This window comes from Empidonax traillii, unplaced genomic scaffold (genome assembly GCF_003031625.1).
Source record: "Empidonax traillii isolate 1590-97213 ecotype Southwest subspecies unplaced genomic scaffold, ASM303162v1 scaffold91:size2966241, whole genome shotgun sequence".
In the NCBI taxonomy this organism is placed as follows: Eukaryota; Metazoa; Chordata; class Aves; order Passeriformes; family Tyrannidae; genus Empidonax; species Empidonax traillii.
The window spans coordinates 657,813-676,550 of NW_020955284.1; the positions used below are offsets into that span (position 1 = coordinate 657,813).

Consider the following 18,738-nt stretch of genomic DNA (forward strand, 5'->3'; position numbering starts at 1 on the left):
AGTTATAAACAAATAGTTATATTGAATTCCTCCCATATTCCATAGAGCAGGACTGCTAGCAAAGAGAGAATGATTTCTAAATATTGAAAAATTACCTGCCACTACACTGCTGAGAACGTACAGGAGATAAAATTATGCACTGAAGGAGGCACAGAAAGTAACAACAAAAAGTTACCTTTCAGAATTATCGTCTGGTTTGCCTGAAAAAAAAGTGGTGACGTCTCGCCATCCCTTACTTCCAACTCCCTGAACCTAGAGGGAAAAAAAAGACACTCCATTCACTCAGGCTGAACCAACCCCTCTGCCAGGTGCAACAGCAAAAGCCACAACACAATCCTTCCACTTGTTCCCATAAACAGAACACATTTCACCAGGAAATTTAACTCACAACTCATTAAGTGTTTTTGATGGGCAGATTTCTGAACACACATTCCACAGCATCGTGCTGCTGGAAGAGGTGAGAAGCAGGTCAGGTTTATCTTTTTCGCATCTTTTGAATTCTCTCCTGGATTTTCTTGACAAAAATACTGGAATTACTCCTTACACAAAATTAAACTTAATGACAGCACTGCAGTTTGGACCTCACGATTCTTGTAACAACTATTAATATTTCTGTTGTTCTACAAAGCTACCTTCACTCTGTTTCAGTATTATCGAACCACCCATGTAAAACAAGCCAAAAGCTGAGTTCTAGAATAAACATGACTACTAGGAGAATCCTTTGGAGGTTATTATAATGGACTGGAACTGGATTAGAAACACAAATTCTGAAGTGACACCCATGGATGGTGCTATTTTAAGTCACAGGTACGGAGGATGAACCTCAGAATTCAGCCTTGGAGTCGCCAGGCTCTAAACAGAACAGGTAACATAATTCACTTTATTCCAGTATTCCCAAAATCTAAGGCACTAAGCTGGTATGTGAGAGAGCTTCCAGTGCTGACTTCACAGTGCTATGTAAGACATGCAAGTTATCAAACCAGGTGTTAGACTGTGCAGGATTTCTGTGCTTGGCAGTCACAGGCAGCACTTACCACATCACCGAGCAATGAGAGCGAAAGAAGACAAAGGAAAAGGTGCAGACCATTAGTAAGTTTAACCGTACCAATGTAACACAAGCTGTCTCCATATTCTCTCCCACATTTTCTCTGTGTGTTTGGGACACTGGCTGTCTTATAACCACACCATGTCCTCACTGAAACCGCTACGAGGACCACACCCCACCTGTACAGCTTTCAACACCCCAACAGAAGCACTGCCTGCTCAAAGTTACACTTTCCAAGTTTCTCTCTTCGACACAAGCAGATGAAAGCTGCATTGTGGTTTTCTTTTCATAAGAATATGGAGACTGGCTTGTTGTTTGGCCTCCTAGAAGCCAGGCAGGCCACCTCATACCTTGCTGGCCAACTGCGATACCCCCATGGTGACCTCCTCAAATATTTTCCCCTCTTTCACCTATGTGAATCAAAATATTGGTAATTAGCCATAAAACAAAGTATTATTCAGACCTTAAGACAAGCTCACTTTTGATTAACAGCTAAAAACATAAAGTGTAGGAAAAAACAAACCCACCCTAAACTGAATCAAAATATATTTAAGTTAAAACTAACAAAGTTAAGAAAATGCCAACCTATAATGGAGTGAACCTTGGGAATGTGGGAATTTATTTTACAGATATACACAACAGTTTGAGGAAGGTATTATTACACTACTGCTGAGCATAAAAACACCAGTAAATAAAAAAAATCTGCAAACATGAACTTTTATGCTTATATTTTACTAGATATAAAGATGTTTTTTAGAAACTTAGCAGATCCATTCTATTCTCTCTCTTTTATAGATGCCTATTTAAATATTAAAAGGGCTTTGAACGTTGGTCAAACAGAACACAACCGGTGCCTTTCCCCAGTTAATAAATGGCAGCTGTTCCAAAGCTTTGTATAACCATATAGAGAATACCTATTTTAGTTAGTAACACTTATTTACAACTAACAACACAACATCCTAAGGGAAACAGAACTAATTTTTTAATATAGAATGCATCATTCCTCCTTAAATTCCCCTACAAAATAAAAATCAGCTCAAGGAAATGCACCCTAAAAAAAAACCCTGAAAATAATGCATCTAAGCCTTTAGAAATAAATTGTAGATAATCATAGTTAATAGAAAACCAACTAGAGTCTTCTTGTGTGGTTTAAAATTCCATGTAAAGAATGATGAGTTAATAAAAGTAATGCAAGATTTTGCAATGTGATTAAAACATTCCTTTCAAATTGAAAATCAATCCAAATCCCAAAGTGGTGGCATTGCTTCCCTTAGGATAGCAAAGATAGTCTGCTTTATAAAAAAAAACAACAGTACATTTGAAGAAAAACTATGTAGGTAAGTGGAAGATCACATTCTCAGAAAAGACTTTATCAGAATTTTGGAGCTGACCCAAAATTCTAAAGCACAGAACAAATGCATGTCAAATAGGAAGGATGTAAAAGTACATTTTTCTAAACATATGAAACAGGAAGGCAACATTTGACACTGGGGAGAATCTCTCACTAAAATATGTAGTATCAGTGATCACTGGTCACTTCTGAGGAAATAAAGGTTGGAAGAACATGTTCCTTTCATTGATGAACTGTACTCATTCATCTTAAACATTTACTTTGTCCCAAATTCTACCCCCAGATGAACTACAGTGGCTCAAAAGATGTTTGACTGAACTAAAATAAAGCTGACAGGCAGATGAGTAAAGCACTGGGAACTCAACACTCGAAGATATTACTACTAATTTTTTTTTTTTTTAAAAAGAACTGGTTTTAATATCAATTTAGGGTGCATTTTCATCTTGCCCTATTGAAATTTTATCTCGATTATTGAATTGAAAGTATAACATCTACAAAATGAGAAAGACTGGTGGAGAGCATTTACACTAATTAACCTTTCTTTGCTAACATCCTGCTCTGAATTGTTTGATGTTTCCCCTTTACAGAAGGACACACTCCTTGAGTCATCATAACCATTTTTCTGCAAGTCATTTACTAGTTCCAAAGTTACCTTTTCCTGTGCAGGTTTGAGAACATTTTCATTTAATGTCTGACCTAACTCTGATGCCTATTTAAAAGCAAAACAAAAACAATGTCAGTTATATTTTCTTTAAAAAAAAAAACCAAAAAACAACAGCCAACACCTTCTGCAGCCTCATTTCTAAGCAGTATCTCCAAAAACACACGAAGCCTTAAGCTTTGATTCACAGAAGCAGAATGAGCTGAGAAGCACACACAGTAAAAGTGCTGCAGGAAACATTAAAAGACAATAAAATCAAATCAGATACACATGGCAATAGATGCCCAGAGCCCAAGCAAAGTCTGGCCCTGTGCTGGAAGCAGAAGCAATGATTTCAACCAGCAACAGCCTTGAAGATGGGCCCCTTGCTAATGCCTGCAGCTGAATGTTTGGAAGAACTGACCTCATTCACCCTTATTTTTTCCTACTAATGGAATTACTTGTAGAATTAGATCTTTTGTGCCGTTTTCCCCCCAATTTTTCTGTCTTGTAGTGTTCCAGTTCTCATCCACTAAGAACAGCCCAAGTGTTTCTGAGCAATACACAAGAGCCAAAGCTGTGACAGAAGATTTTTGTAATCTTTTTTAAAGCTCCAGGTTTGCAGGGAGAAAAAACAAAGAACTTCAGAAATCTACTGCAATCCAGAACAAGATGCATGAGGACATTGTACTTCACAGGCATTTTACAAAAATGTAAGCCCACAGGGTCAGTCACTAAATTACTTTCCTAAGAGAGTGCTGACAAGGACAGCAGGGTTTAGAAGACTTTCACTTGAAATCATTCCTTTCCCTGTTAACAGAGTAAGCCTTTGACAGATTTAAACTTTTCTTTGGAATTGTCCTATCACACTGAGTGCCTTCTGAATTATGCTGGTTAATACAAAAAGGCCAACACGCTTGCCAGGCAAACATTATCCCTAAATATCAGCAGAGACTAATGAAGCTTTATTTCCTAAGGGTTTATATGTTATCACCAACACTGGTCAGGCTGCGAGCCTTCATTCACGTTCTTCCTGGGAATGGATCACTTTGAAGAGCTTTCCTAGGAAGCCTTTCCCTCACCCACAGCACTCCCAGATTCCCCTCTTTTCCCAAAAGTTATCTCCAGTACTTCTACTCCTCACAGGCTCAAAGTTCTTGGAGAAGCAGAGGCAAAAGGTAACCCTGCTTCCACCTAGTGAAAAATGTGAATGTAAACCATTTAAGGCTTCTTTCAGCTGGGAGGGAGGCCCAAAAGCTTTTTAAGAAAAGCAAGAAAGGGGATTTCTCATCTTCGAATGAGTCAGAGATCTATTAAACCTGGCAAACTGTTTATGTTATATAATGAAGAGTGTCATACACCCAGAGTGACAGTTCAGGTGTGCTAAGTGGAGTCACTGCTAGAATTAGGAAGAATTCTTGTATCAACCCTCTTCCTCAACCACCACTATAAACCCTACATTAAGAGTCTATTTTCCAACAACACCCCAGCTCCTGGCACACTGCACTCCTGCAGCAGACATGCAAAGAGAAACCCTGAAATCATCTGTGCTGATGGAGAGCACAGACAGGAGCAGAGCCATCTCTCGGACTGCGCAGAGCTTGGATGTCTCTGTCCTGTTTGGCCTATTTTAAGTAGGTTTGAAGAAATATTACCATACAAAACACACAACATGATTCTAAAACAGATTTGACGGAAGGCAGAAAAGGAAAAAGACAGCTCAGGAGCAAATGCACATATTCAGCACCAACAGTGACAAGGAGTCCATGCACAAGAATATATGTGAGGGTGTTACCGGCTCTGGCTGCTGCTTGTAGCCCCAAAACTTTACCCAGAGAGCAAAAGAGAAAGAGCAAGGAAGGTAGAAGCAGCTTTTAGCAAAAAATTGGCAGCATTTTTTTTTCAGGCAAGTTAAGTAGCATGAACCTTTTCCAACTTAAACATCTACTGACAGGACAAGCAGGGAAACGTGTTCGGTCCCTGGGCACAAAACACAATTTTAACCAATATATCAGGTCAAAAAGATGTGAAATCTGTTCTGCAAAGGGTCAGAAGTTTCAGGAACAACATTTAAGCTTCAGTAACACAGCTTAGATTCTAGAGCACCACCATGTTGCTGAGGTCCTTGTCAGTAGATGTGACGAGCTTTCACACTTATTATTCTATTTACATTTGTTAATAATAAAGGGAAACTGCCAGAAGGAGTGAAAGAGGAAGAATTGAAGAAAACTTAGTTTTTCTTATATAAGCCAAGCAGCAAACACTTTAAAGCTTTAAATAGGAAATTTGGGTGCTTTAAGAAGACATTTTTGTTGCAAACGTGCCCAAATTTGGCTATTTGGAGGATTAATATCCCAGTGCATACACCTGTCTGAACACCAACACCTGGCAGCTTCACATTTGTTTTGAGCAATACCATCTATGCCTATGAGAAAGCAAACCAGGCTAATGCTGCACATACACAGGAGTTATAGTTCAAGTCAAACTCCTGTACCATATATTAAAATGTGTAAGTCCTGTCTCACTCAGAACTTTGGCAAATTAAGACTCCTATTTTACACATTTTTTACATTTGAATTTAAAATTTTTCCATGCAAATAGATCTTATGTCAGAGCTCTGTGTAATTCAGGTCTGACTGTCTCTGTTTTAAGCCTAATTTGAAAAATTAAACACTTCTGTCATCATAAGTTTTTAAAATACACACAAGCAAATTAATTTAGCAATATTAAGAATTTCACATTTGTAACTTCTTGTTATACTTTAGCAATGGAAAGATGGCTTGTACTATAATACACCCCCATGAAAAGTGCCTCAAGACAGACCACATCTAGGATTTACAGGAGTAAAATGAGGGTATTTTACATTTGTAAGCTCTACTGCCTTTCTAATACACCCAACAGGTACCAAGAGCAGAGCAGCACTGTTTATTTCTTGCTTAATTTGATCACTGCAGTTGATTGCAATTCCCATGGAAATAAAAGCTAGAACCTGAACATTACTGTGCATTATGAAGGAAAAATAACACTGGTCTGGTGATGATCAAATCTAAATCAACTGGTACAGGCAAATACATGACACTTAAAGACAATTACAGTGAATAAGACAGAGCTAAATCTATAATCACCTTTTGACTTGCTTGAGATCCAAATCTGGTAGCCTGATAGTGAAAAGAAGCAGATACATTCAGGTTTACTAGGAATAAACCCTTCAATTTTTAAATACACACATTTCCTCTCCAAAAGGAATGGAACCTTTGGCAGAATTTTACAGTGAGAAGATCCATATCACCACCTCTGGCATTCCAGATTGCTCTGGGGAAACATCAGTCTTTCTCAACTTGCAACAGAGGGAAGAAAGGATTTTCAACATAGACTAGAACTTGGTGGGCCAATGCAGATGAGTATCAATATTTTTGTCTCTTATAATGTCACCCAAAGTAAGAGGTAACTGTTATGCTCATGGAAGTTTGGCACAATACCTAAGCAAAACTGAAAAGAAAGGTTGCAATGCATTATGTTCACGAAAATATTTAGTCTCTTTCCATCATCATCTATGTAAAATGAAATAAATTCTGATTTTCCCTGGTTTCCATTTACAGTTAGCTGAATGACTGTCACTAAAGTCTGCCAACTTGGAGAACATGCAGAGCGTGAAGACCATGCCTCAGTTTTTCCCAAATCATCCCAGTGGACACAAACTCTGCCCAACATGCCTTCTATTTAGACTGACAGAAATGCTGTTGTTAGAAGACAAAGGAAAGACAAAGAGAAAACTATCAGCAATTTGTAACTTGGTTTTATTTACTTACACCCTCTTTAGCAGCCGAGGCAATTTTGCTCGCTCCAGTTGTGAAACTGCTCCATCCCTTTAAAGAAAACAAGGAAGTCATAAGCTATGTGTGAATAATAAGAGCAAATAATCAAGTGCTCAGTATAACAGGTTAAATTAAGTCAAAATTCTCCAATACACCTTGTCCTGTAGTCGTAAGAACTACCTGCGAGTGAGAGAAAAAATTACAGCCTCTCCTTTACTGAAATTAAGTGATGAATTTCCAGTATTTGTGTCAAAAAAAGCTAAAATTTTGAACAAACCTGAGCCTTTCAGATGTTATTCTTCTAAAAATGGCTACATGTGTGGGGGGAAAACAATCCCAAGCAGCGGAAGGAAAATTGGTTTTCCCACCAGGATGAACACCAATACAAGTAACTCAGGCTCACAGCAACGAAGGACTAAAATCACACTGTAATGTGTGTCTGTGGTCACACGAGGGCATTTCAGCCAGAGACTCGGGGAGATCGTGGACTCAGAGATTCATAGTAACATGAACACGGTGTCCTCTCTACTCTGCTGTCTCAGCACACCTGCAATACATCACAGATGTGGTTTCTAATCTGAACTATCTGGCTATAAACTACGACATAGCTAGAAAATATTCAGCAGACCTACACTAACCACCCTGTGGGATAACCTGGAATATTGTTTAAAGGTTCAGGCATTACCTATCTCTATTTAGTTCTAGTGAAATTACTTATTTATTTTTAAACAAACAATGGAATCTGGTGTGGATATTCAGGCCAATGAGGCTCTACAGAAGGCTACTGGCCACTAACCTTGTCAGAAAACCTTCCTGTATTTCCAAGTGACTCCAAATCCCAAATAAGGCTGCAAAGTAACAGTGCTGAACCAATCAGAGCACCAATATTTCCCTGGCTGCCCCTGACTTTATTCCCATTTTCCTTCAACAATGCATCTTTCACTATCTCTGCTTGAATCACGACAACTGTTCAGCCATATGCTGTTATCTCTTCACACCCTGTCACAAGTATTTCAAATGTTTTCATCACTGCTCAGGGCTTCTGGCACCACACAGACACACATTTCAGTTGTTTTCCACTGAACATACCTAATATGGTTAATTGATTTAGAGCATTACCAGCCTAACTGCTTCTCCCTACAGGTAATTACTTTTTTTTCCTTCAGCCCTGTTGAGTATTATTTCTTGATCCACTGCTACATCCTCGTTTCCTTAGTTCTGTGAACTGATATCAGACATAACTCCGAAGTTTTGCTCAAGTTTCTCCCTTCATTTCACCTTTTAAAGTCCACCAGTATCTTCTTCACTCTTTGAGAATACAACCAACACTCTGCATCTCTCTGTATCTCCCTGCACTCTTCAGTTTCTCCTCTCTGTTTATATTCTCCCAAAACAGGGGATAAAATGGAAGAAAACTGAGGTCACAGAAAGCTTCCAGCAGTTCCTTACCGAGTACAATGAAGACATAGCGTTATTCAGGAAGTCATCCTCTTTTTTTGGAGGGTTTACCGTGTTTCCAAACCCCACGTAGCGATTCTCTTGGCCACTGCCATAAGACAGTAAATGAAAAGTGTCTGTATCAGCATGCATTCATTAAAACTACTAAAATCTGAAAAGCATGAAAGAATGACAAATGTTTTTACACCTGGGGGAAAAAAAAAAAAAATTCCTAAAGCACCTAGCACCCAAAAACCAAAACCACTCACTTCATAAAGACAATAACAGCAACAAGGATCCACTGAGAAATCCTTGCAAATTACAGTATCCCTGTCCAAGATAATGTGGTCTTAATGATTCTCCAGGTTTAACAGATCACTGATATTAGAAAGCTGAGTAAATCCTAATAAAATGATACATGAAAATGAAAAAAGAAAGAAAGAAGAAAACAGTGTTAGTTTTATAAATGCCTCTGTTTAACTTAAATCACTGTAAGATACAACATACCAACAGAATTTCCTAGTTTGAAGCCCACCACAGTAACATTTGGAGTTACAAGCTTTCCTTTCAATGCTTCAAACATCTTTGTTACACAAATGCACGAAGGGACACTTTCCTCCATCTAACATCCCAACATATTTATAATATTAATCCAGTCATAACTGCTCACTAGTGAATCAGGATCACAGTTGTGTGGCTGTAGTGCAACATCCAAGTCTTTGTTATGCCAGAGACACAGGCATTCAAAAAGGTCAATATTAGAGGTAATATTCAAAATATTCAAAAATATTACATTACCCTTGGTAGGAGCTGACATCATCATTTAACCAGTCTTCAAAAGCCTTGTCAGAAGAGGCGGTTGCAGTGTGAGATTGTCCAGCAGAACTTCTGAAATAAAAGATTTAAGTAGCAAAGCAAAAATCCTCCCAGCTCTGCAATGCAGCTTGATGTACATCATCATAATACAGATGAAAAACTGATTATTTATTTCATCTATCAACTCTAATGCAACCACTAAAAGCCACGAAGTGCTTGTCCCTTTGATTTACAACTGCTTTTTCAGTTAACTTGGTCCTTTAGTGCACAGAGTAACAATCACTACATGCAAAACCATAAAAACAAAACTGCTGTGGTCCAGCTTTGATGCTCCTGTTGGCAATGAGCACAATCAGGGAAAAAGCAGTTTCTTCTCCTCTGGCATTCAATCCCAAACTGACACAACACCTGTGAGTGACACAGATGTCTTGTTTCAGGTGTATTACAAGCCTGGCTTGTCTGCTGCCCTTGCTCACTTGTCTCTGCCATGGTTTAAGGTTCAGGTGGAGGAGGTGGGAATTATTACAGATATTAAAGCCCTGCTACCTCATACTCCATAACTTCAGCTTGTTCAGACACCATCATCAACAGAATGAAACCAGCAGACATTCAGAGACCAGGTTTTGATCCTGCTGTATCTGGAGCAATAATGCATAGATAACAAGGACACGTACCGGTGAGTGGAAGAGAGAGGCATTTTAGGCTGAGGTGGGGTCCAGTTCCTGGCAGGAGAAGTTTCAATAGACCACTCCTTGCCTTCAGCCACTGTAGCCACCTAAAAACAGACAAGAATGCCAGGTCAGAGCTGTCATACAAGTCATACACAGGTTCTGTATCGTGACAACAAATCATTATTTCAATTTGCTGCCAGCTGTAGAGATCGATTAATTCGTTTTTCCAAGAAACCAATTTTTTTCTGACTCCCAGGCTGTGATGTTGAACTGAACACTGGGTTTTTTTCTTTCAGAGGAATGACTAGATTAATGAAGAGGTGTAAGCACCAATCCCAGAATCCAATTCCAATGAAGTGGGTTCAATTCCTCATCCCCATCACAGATTGAAGCGCAGTATTGTCTAAAACTTGGTTTTAGAGATAATTGCCCAGGATAAGGAAGATGGTCCCAGAAAATTTCCTGCCTCCCCAAGACCCTCTTTCCTAACTGCACCTTATCTCGATCACACACCATCATTCCTTTTCTGCCCAATATTTGAGACATTAACTCTTTCAGGATTTAAGTCCCTCACACTTACCCTTTCAGGAATTATTCCAGAGGTTCAAAAAGCTGCTACTTGCCCTCCTCTGCCCTTTCAAAAACAAGTGCTTACGAAGTACTTTGACATTTTCAGGTGGTGGGGGTGAGGACAAACACAACACTGAACTTACCTGGTCTCTAAAGAGAGCTGCAGCTTTGCTGTTGTACTTCTCCTGCATTGTCCAGCAGGGATCATAGTCATCTTGAGACTCTAAGAACTGTCGAAATTTGCTGTTACCTCCAGCCTTCATTTTCTCCAACTCAATATCCTTCCACTTGTCCATGGTTACAGAACGTACAAAACTGAAAAGCAGGTTTTCAAAAAAAAAAAAAAAAAATTTAAATCACAGCTTGTTATAATTTCCTGCTGTATCAACAGGGACAAAAAAAAAAAAGCTTATTACAAGATATCTCAAAAGTTGAGAGTATAAACATGTTAGAGAACACTCTCCAAGTACAGTAAGACAGATCATCATAAGAAGGTGGGCAGATCCTCACCGAAATAAGCCAAAATCGTGTCATTTATTGGCACTTTAAGGAGACAGTCAACAGAAGGCAAGTGACAGAAAAAGCAGCTTTCTTCAAGAAATTTCTTTCAGAAATTAATCTAACCCACCATTTAACAGAAACTTTTCCCATACTTCACTCTGCAATTTTTTGTGTCTTTTATCACAGTTACACTTCAGTGACCTGCAAAGACACCTCCTGTCTCACTCTTTGCTTCTGCTCCCAATGACCATCAGGTACTGGACAGCTCAACTGCTTCAAACAGCCTTTCCTAAAACCTGACCTCATCCCAAGGCATTTGTGACTGCAGTTGGCATCTCAACTCTGCTTTCAGTCATAAATTCTTGCTCAGTAAACTGCATTAAAACATACAAACAAAAACAAACAACCTCCCACACACACAAAACAACCCCAAACAATGCCTTGTTGTTAAATACAAGGTCACAAAGGAGGGGAAAAAGGCTCTTTAGAACTTGTAACTTGGCTGATTTCTTTCTCTTTCTCCCTAAAGAAATAGCCTTCATCACACCCTCATCTCAGTAATTTAATTTTCTCTTTTGTGTAACATATGAAATAGTTCCAAATCCTCCTTTCCTATTCAATTTCTACTCAGTAACGAGGTTCAAATCAGCCCTTGAAAAGCAAAGCATGCACTTCTGAATGGCCTCCTTGCTTTGGTGATTTCCCCCCTGGACTTCTTATTTCTTCCTCCTTTGAGTAACTACCCTGTGCTCTGCCCCAATTCCATATACACACACCGTGAGTCTCCAGACCTATTCCACAGATTCCCACCTCAGCTGAGGATGTTTCCTGGACAACAACAAAACCTATAATTTATATTACCAGAAAAAAAACCACATTCTGTTCACGGCCATGATCACCGAGGTAACCCAACCCAGTCCACGTCTGCTGGAAAGGCTGACCTGAGGTGAACTCCCAAGCCTCGGTGTTTTCCTGAGCACTCAAGACAGATCCAGATTCCATAGGTCACGCTCACCCACTGGGGGTTAAATGCACCACATTCAAAACAGACCTGCGAGAAAAAAACAATTATCTCTGCAATCAGCCATCACTTGTCCAGGTGAAGTTTTCACAGCATAGCTCAAAAAGTCGAATCATGAAACATTACGTGGAGAAGATAATTTCAGAAAGGAGAGTTCTTAGTGTTTGGAAACACCTTCCCTGAGAGCAGAAGCTTCCTTTGAGTATTTATTTATGCTGCCTGTAAAGAAATGCTCATTAACTTGGATTATAAAAATTACTGTACTGACTACCAGAAACCAGCGAGGAAACAGAGGTGAGCAAATGGGAATTACTGAGCAAAGAATTCAATTTGATTTCATTTCCATATTGTCTTGAGGGAACAGAAAGTAACCAAACTAAATTCTTGAGGTTTCCTTGGCAAAATAAAGATGCAACATTGAAAGTCTGGAACTTTTATTCAGTCACAGTTATCTTCTCCTCCCTCAAGCTTTAATGCATTGACATAAATAAAACTGAACCTGTCCATGGACTATGACATGTAAGGTTGTGCATAATCAAGTTACTTGAAACAGACCATTTTAATTAAGCTCTGCCCAAGATACCACTTGTTCAAAAGACTCCAGGGGTTCTAAAATCGCTAGAACTTCTGGAAGCCTTGTGCCAAAGATGCAGCAATGTATTATAGTACATCTATGAATAAAAGTTACTGGAACTAACAGAAATATGAGAGTTCCAAATTCATATGTTACCCCCAACCTAGACTTGGAGTAGGCAGAAAGAAAATTCAATTCTACAAAGCTAATCTAAAGAAAATCGTAATTTTCTCACATTGTTCTCATCTTGTGCTCTGACTTCCTTGAGGACTTTCCTTGTTCTTGGACTTGCCATGATTCTGCAAAGGGAGAAAAACGAATAACTAAGTCACAGCCAAGGATTTGGTTTCAGTAGGATGTTCAGAACCTTACAAGTACATCTCTGTGACAAAGAGCTTGGTATCCAAACCACTGACTCACAACCAGCTGCAGAGGAAAAACAGACAAAACAAACCACCACAAAACCCACCACCTTACTTTTCCATTTACTTTGTACTTTTCAGGGGATTTAGTCATCTTAATTCCCAAGTTGGAAAGCTGTAATTCAGCCATGGCTGAAAAGGGGTTGGGGGGTGATAAACATGGAAACTCTTCTATGTCACATGTATCAAAACAGATTCTACTGGATGCTGCTCCCAGACCAACCTTCCTGAAAAGCACAAAACAGTAGGTTGATATTTGCATCAAATACTGGTCTGAGGGGGAAAAGTGCCTTTGCAAATGCCTGACAATAGTTCAGGCTGTGCTATTTGGCTAAATAGTCCTAAGTCCTTAAAATATCAATAGAATTAACAATTTTGCAATTAATTTTAGAAGGTAAGTGATTAACTCTTACACAGAATTTCCACAGCCCCAGGGGATGGAAGGAGAACACATCTTCAGTATTACGAGGAAGGTTGTTACAAAAGGAAAAGCGCTACAGGTAAGAACACATTAAATTTGTACGACTGTGACATTAATTCCTTAGGAATCCCCAAAGCAGAGCAGCCTTTCTGTGAACTGCAACCACAGCAGTACAATAAATACAGTTATTTGCATCACCAGGTAAGATGACTCAGAAGGAAATAAGCTCAGTGTTGTACCTACATATCCTCACTGTTAAAAGCAGGAGTTATTTGTAGCAGAACTCACTGCCTTTTATCTAAAGTGCTTATTCCTTTGTAAACATCTTGTTGACAAATACTTAGTTCTGTGGAATTCAAGGGGCTGTTTCCACTGATGTTTAGAATGTGCTGCCTTTCAGTCTTAATTAGTGTTAGACAAACACAGGTAAGTGGCGAAAAAAGTGGTTTAGACTGAAAAGGTTACTACAATTATGGGTGAGTAAAATTTTCCCCTCATCCTGCATCAAAATAAACCACAATTACCGTTGTCAATAATCAAACAGAAATTGTCTAACTCTCGGAACAGGAGAAGTGTGGCAAGTGAACCCTCATATAATGGAACACACCTTCTCCAACAGCATTCCAGTATCATCATTCAGTGTCCCATAACTTACTCATGTGCATGTGAGCAGGGAGACAGCACTGCACCCAAAAAGAATTTGCTCATGTCCTAAACAAGGACCATAAACACATTTACATGAACCGAAGTCCACGTCCTCAACTCCATTATTTGCCCCTAATGAGACAAGGGAAAACTCTTCCTCTACAGCACAAAAATTAAGTAAATAACTCAGCAGGAATAGCCAGACAGACAACAGTGCACACTCTGGGCCCTCCTCTTTGCCATTATCGCTATACTCTCTTTGAGTAACAACTCCTCTTCCTCAGCAATCATCCATACCACATTATCCACAAAAAAGGAGGAGGTAACTAAAGCCACCCAGCTTGTCACCTTCTTCTCCTCCACCAAAGCAATTGGAAATAAAGGACATGGGAAAAAGTCATGTTCTAAGGTTTCTAACAGGTAATGTCTTTAGAGTGCCTGGAGTTTTTTCAATTATTTTCCCCCAGAGTTTTAAGTGTTCAAATTATCATTGTTTACACCCAAAAGCTGAGCCCTGGTAGCTGACTGGACAAATAACTAGTCTGCTGTTTAAGATTCAGGAGTAAATCCTGAAGAAACAGCTGTGCAGACAACCCTAAATAAACAGGCATTGTTTTGTTCTCATGTAAACTAACATAAGCAGTAAAGAAAATGTTTAGAAATAATTTTTCACTGAAAAATATAAATATTTTTGCCTAAGGGCCCCAAGGCGGAAACAGACACAGGCCAGTATCACACTCTTACTTCCCAAACAATCTGCTTCCAGAGCAGAAACCAGACACACACCGTGTGAATTCCCAGGTTAGGAATCTCTAGTTTTCTAAAAAAACCAAGCCAAAAGGCAGAAGTGGACTCGACACTTTCAGAGGGAAACGCGACAGTAACAGGACTTTGCTCCTCTGATGTAGCAGGACATTCAGAGCCAACGTGTAAAGAGCTTTGCAGTTCAGCGCACGAAGAGTCAGCGGGTGACGTGGTCGGTGTCACTCCACGGTCCTGAAGGCTCCCTGTGAATTCCACCGGGGAAAAAGGGCCACAGAGGCTGAAGAAATCCCCCTGAACAGCACAATGCCCGCACCCCCACGGAGCAGGCACGGTTCCCGAACGCACCGGGGGCCGGTGGGTGCTTTCAAAGCGGAGCAGTTTCAGTGTCACACGTTCGGCCGCCTTACCGAGAGCTCGCAGGGCCGCGGCGAGGGCGATGCCTTCAGTCACACCCGCGCTGCCTGGATCCGAGCGGAGCCTCGCTCAGAACATGGCCGGGATCCGGCCAGCGCTCCGGCCTCTGCTTCCTAGGTGGGGGGGAAAGAAAACAAGGCAGAAATGGGTGAAATACGAGGCGAGGAGATGCCTCCTCCCCGCCACGCCAGCCTGGCACCGGCCCCGGCCCGTGTGACAGCGCGGGGGCCGGGCCCGAGCGCCGCCAGCTCAGCGCGCCCGCCCCGCCGAGCGGGGCCGGGATGGGGGGAGCGAGCCTGGCCGGGACAGCGAACCTCAGCCCGGGGGAGCCGCGGGGCCGGTAATGGGGGCGCCGCCGGCCCCGTCCGCTCTCCCGATCCCGATCCCAATCCCGGTGCCAGTGCCGGTCCCGCCCGGCGCCGCCGACGTTGCAGGGCGCGAGGCATTGTGGGCGCGCGGCTTAACCCGCTGCGGTCCGGACGGGGAGAGAGGGGAAAACCCCAATTATCCGAATTTCTGCGCTTAAGGGACAAACCCCCCGGGGGGGAAGGGGGAGAAGATTTTGTTTCAAACCAAGAAAAAAACGAAATAAATCTTTGCGACGAGCTCGCGCCCAGACCGCAAAAACAAACCCGGGGTGTATCTCTTGGGGGAGGCTGCCCACAGGGGTGAATTATATCGAATTATGGTGGTTTTTTTCTCAGTAAGTTATTTATGTGAGCTTGGGGAGGGGTTGCAGAGAGGCCACACGTTGGTCCCAGCCCCGGAGACAGGTTGAGGGGGTGGTTTGGACCCCCGGGCCTCGCCTGATGCTGGGAACAGGTTCTGTTCCAGCTCCGCTGGGTGCTGCTGTGGTCCCACCTGGAGCACTGGGTGCGGGTGGGGGAATCACAATATAAGAAGGATCTAAAGCCATCTAAAGAGCGTCCAGAGGAGACCACGAGGATGGGAAGGGTCTAGGAAAGCCATATGAGGAGCGTTTGAGGGCACTTGGCTTGTTCAGCCTGGAGGAGAATGAGATCAGACCTCATCGAGGTCTGCAGCTTCCAACCTCTGCCCTCTGTGACCGGGGACAGGACCTGAGAGAATGGCCTGAAGTTGTGTCAGGGGAGGTTTAGGTTGGGTATTAGGAAAAGGTTCTTCACCCAGAGGGTGGTCGGGCACTGGAACGGGCTCCCCAGCGAAGTGGTCCCAGCACCAAGGCTTCCAGAGCTCAGGGAGCATTTGGACACAGGTGCGATTTTAGGGTGTCCCATGAAGAGCCAGGAGTTGGACTCGATGATCCTTGTGGGTGCCTTCCAAGGCAGGACATTCTCTCCAGAGATCCCCCCGAAGGTGAGGGTGGATCAGGTGGAAAGAGGACCTGGATCTGCTTTGTGGTGCCTGGAGGCACGTGTCCAGCGAGCACGTTTATGCTATCGCTAATTTCATTTTAATCATCAGCTGTAGGCACAGAGCAATGATTTAGTACTTACGTATGAATCCCACCGAGACAATACGCTGCTCATTTCAGTGCAACTCCTGGTCTGGCCTTCGTACTTAATAAGTAGGCTATTATCTTCCTATCAGTGCACAGGAGATTAACGGGAGCCATTTTCATTACCATTAATGGTGGCTACATACGTAACACCCTCACATCAATGAGAAGATAATGGGCCCTTAAGTGTGTGTGTGTAAGGAGGAGAGAGGGAGGGGTATGGAATATAAAGCAGACTGGCCTTAAATAGTTTGCTTTTCCAGTTAAGGAGAAAGTGGTCTCTTCTGATAAGCACCATCATTTTCTGGTAAACATGAACCAATGGGCAATGAGGTTCCCATTATACAGATGCTGTATTATAGGACTTAATGAGAATATTAATCTTAGTTTTTCCACATAATTGGTAGATAATCCAGTGACAGGTGTTGGCATTGGCTCTGCAGTGGTTCTGGAAGGGTGAATGTGTGCGCTCACAGCCTCAGGAGCAGTGTTGGGTGGTATTTTTCATCCGTTGTGGTGCTGGGCTAGGAGACTGATGACTCCCATGGTCTTTATTTACTAAACTTGCATGTTCACACTCTGGGCAGCCAACCCTGTTAGTGGCAGCTTTGTCTTTCTGGGACCAGAACTGCTATAACTAAAGAAGCACAAATAGTGTTTCTGTTTTGCTATAGGGATGATATTGTAATTTTCCTTGGACTAGGAGTCATCCTTAACCCCTGATGTGCAGTGAGCAGCAGACTCACCTACGTGAAGGCTGCAGGATGGGACTGCCTGGTTTGCAGTAGGAACGAAGGGACGCCGCAAACATTTGCCTTTCTCAGCAAGCAAATAAATGCAAACCATTCCCCGTCCAGTTTGCACTGATCCTGGAATTTGGGATGGGTTCATAGCTCTCTCCCCATCTCTGCAATGTGTGACAAATATCTATTCTGAGATAACAGATAATGCCAAGAAGAAACATTTACAAAGGCACCATGCGTGCCTTTCCCTGCTTGGTGTTGTGTTCCCTACTTGTTCCCTTTATCTGCTTATGAACTGTTTCTACCTTGAAACTAAATGACAAATATTTTTAGCACAATTGCCATTGTTATAATTGTAATGCCCAATGTCAAGAACATATGAAATGTGATGATAAGGAACAAATTTCAGCATAACAATAATACAAGGCAGGCACGGTTTCTTTGAGCTGTTTTCCATGTTGAGATTTTGCAGATAGAAATGGTTTTACTTGGCTTCAAAAGGACAATATACAAACATGTAAAGGGCAGCCTGATTTGAGAGCACAGAAAACAGCTACAGCCCAATTCCACAAAGATTTCATGAACATGTGCGCCATAATTGCAGTGAAGAAGGCTAATAGCAAGTGGAAGCTTACTAAGATAAGCTACTTTAGTGTACAATTTTGCTTGTATGTTAATGATTTTATATGATGGCTTTGGAACTTCTTAGGTAAAAAAAAAATAAAATCTCAGGAACAGGACTTAAACCAAAGAGCACTCATTTTCACTTCTTCTTCTTTTACAGATTTACTAAACCCTTTCTAATACATTATTAAGACTAGATTTTGGCTATTGAATATCGCAGTCCCTGACATAAATGAAGTGGCATTACCACTTGGTTTAAAGTACATGAAAAATATCTGAAAAATTCTCTTCTAGAATAGCTGACAGAATGAGCTTCAACTATTAAAGGAAAAAGAGATGCCACAAAACCTTGTTTTGACTTGTTTACTGATGCCTATGTGGGCTGAATGCTATATTCTGCACTAGCAGCACTTACCGTGGACTAAGAAGATGTGGATTTTTATTGCCTTTTTCCCTCTCAACGCATCTGAGATTAGCCACTATATCAGGATGTCACAATGCTTAAATTGAGGGGAAACAAAAAAAAAATGTAGATACCCTTGTTAGATAAATCTATTTAATAAATCTGAAGAGTGAGGAGAGAGGAGGAATGGACCTGTTTACATGATAAATGTCACCGTTCGAGTTCTGCGTTGTCGCTGCGTGTGACTTATGTAACTGTGTGAATAACAAATAACTGTGTATATAACTGTGTGAATAATAACAGAACCCCGAACTCAGCCCTTTTAGCACCGTGAAAAATCTCATTCATTGATGGGACTGGGTGGTAACAACCCTTTTCCAGGA

General features: G+C 41.3%; 1 protein-coding gene across 7 annotated transcripts in view; it reads right to left on the bottom strand.

Annotated features, from left to right (window-relative positions):
- Positions 1-15,547, bottom strand: part of ARFGAP1 (ADP ribosylation factor GTPase activating protein 1) — a 20,400-nt gene extending 4,853 nt beyond the window's left edge. Inside the window, exons 1-14 of one of the 7 annotated variants that reach the window (XM_027881596.1) lie at positions 15,423-15,547; positions 15,102-15,221; positions 12,677-12,740; positions 11,788-11,897; positions 10,489-10,660; positions 9,779-9,879; positions 9,087-9,176; positions 8,301-8,397; positions 6,846-6,902; positions 6,162-6,194; positions 4,832-4,861; positions 3,049-3,105; positions 1,396-1,455; positions 176-252 (exon numbers count right to left, since the gene is read on the bottom strand). In XM_027881596.1, coding sequence (XP_027737397.1) covers positions 176-252; positions 1,396-1,455; positions 3,049-3,105; positions 4,832-4,861; positions 6,162-6,194; positions 6,846-6,902; positions 8,301-8,397; positions 9,087-9,176; positions 9,779-9,879; positions 10,489-10,660; positions 11,788-11,897; positions 12,677-12,736 — 944 coding nt within the window. In that variant the 5' untranslated portion in view covers positions 12,737-12,740; positions 15,102-15,221; positions 15,423-15,547. The remainder of the gene's footprint in view (positions 1-175; positions 253-1,395; positions 1,456-3,048; positions 3,106-4,831; positions 4,862-6,161; positions 6,195-6,845; positions 6,903-8,300; positions 8,398-9,086; positions 9,177-9,778; positions 9,880-10,488; positions 10,661-11,787; positions 11,898-12,676; positions 12,741-15,101; positions 15,222-15,422) is intronic. The other 6 variants (XM_027881597.1, XM_027881598.1, XM_027881599.1 and 3 more) reach the window with 6 other exon arrangements.
- Between the last annotated feature and the right edge of the window lie 3,191 nt (positions 15,548-18,738).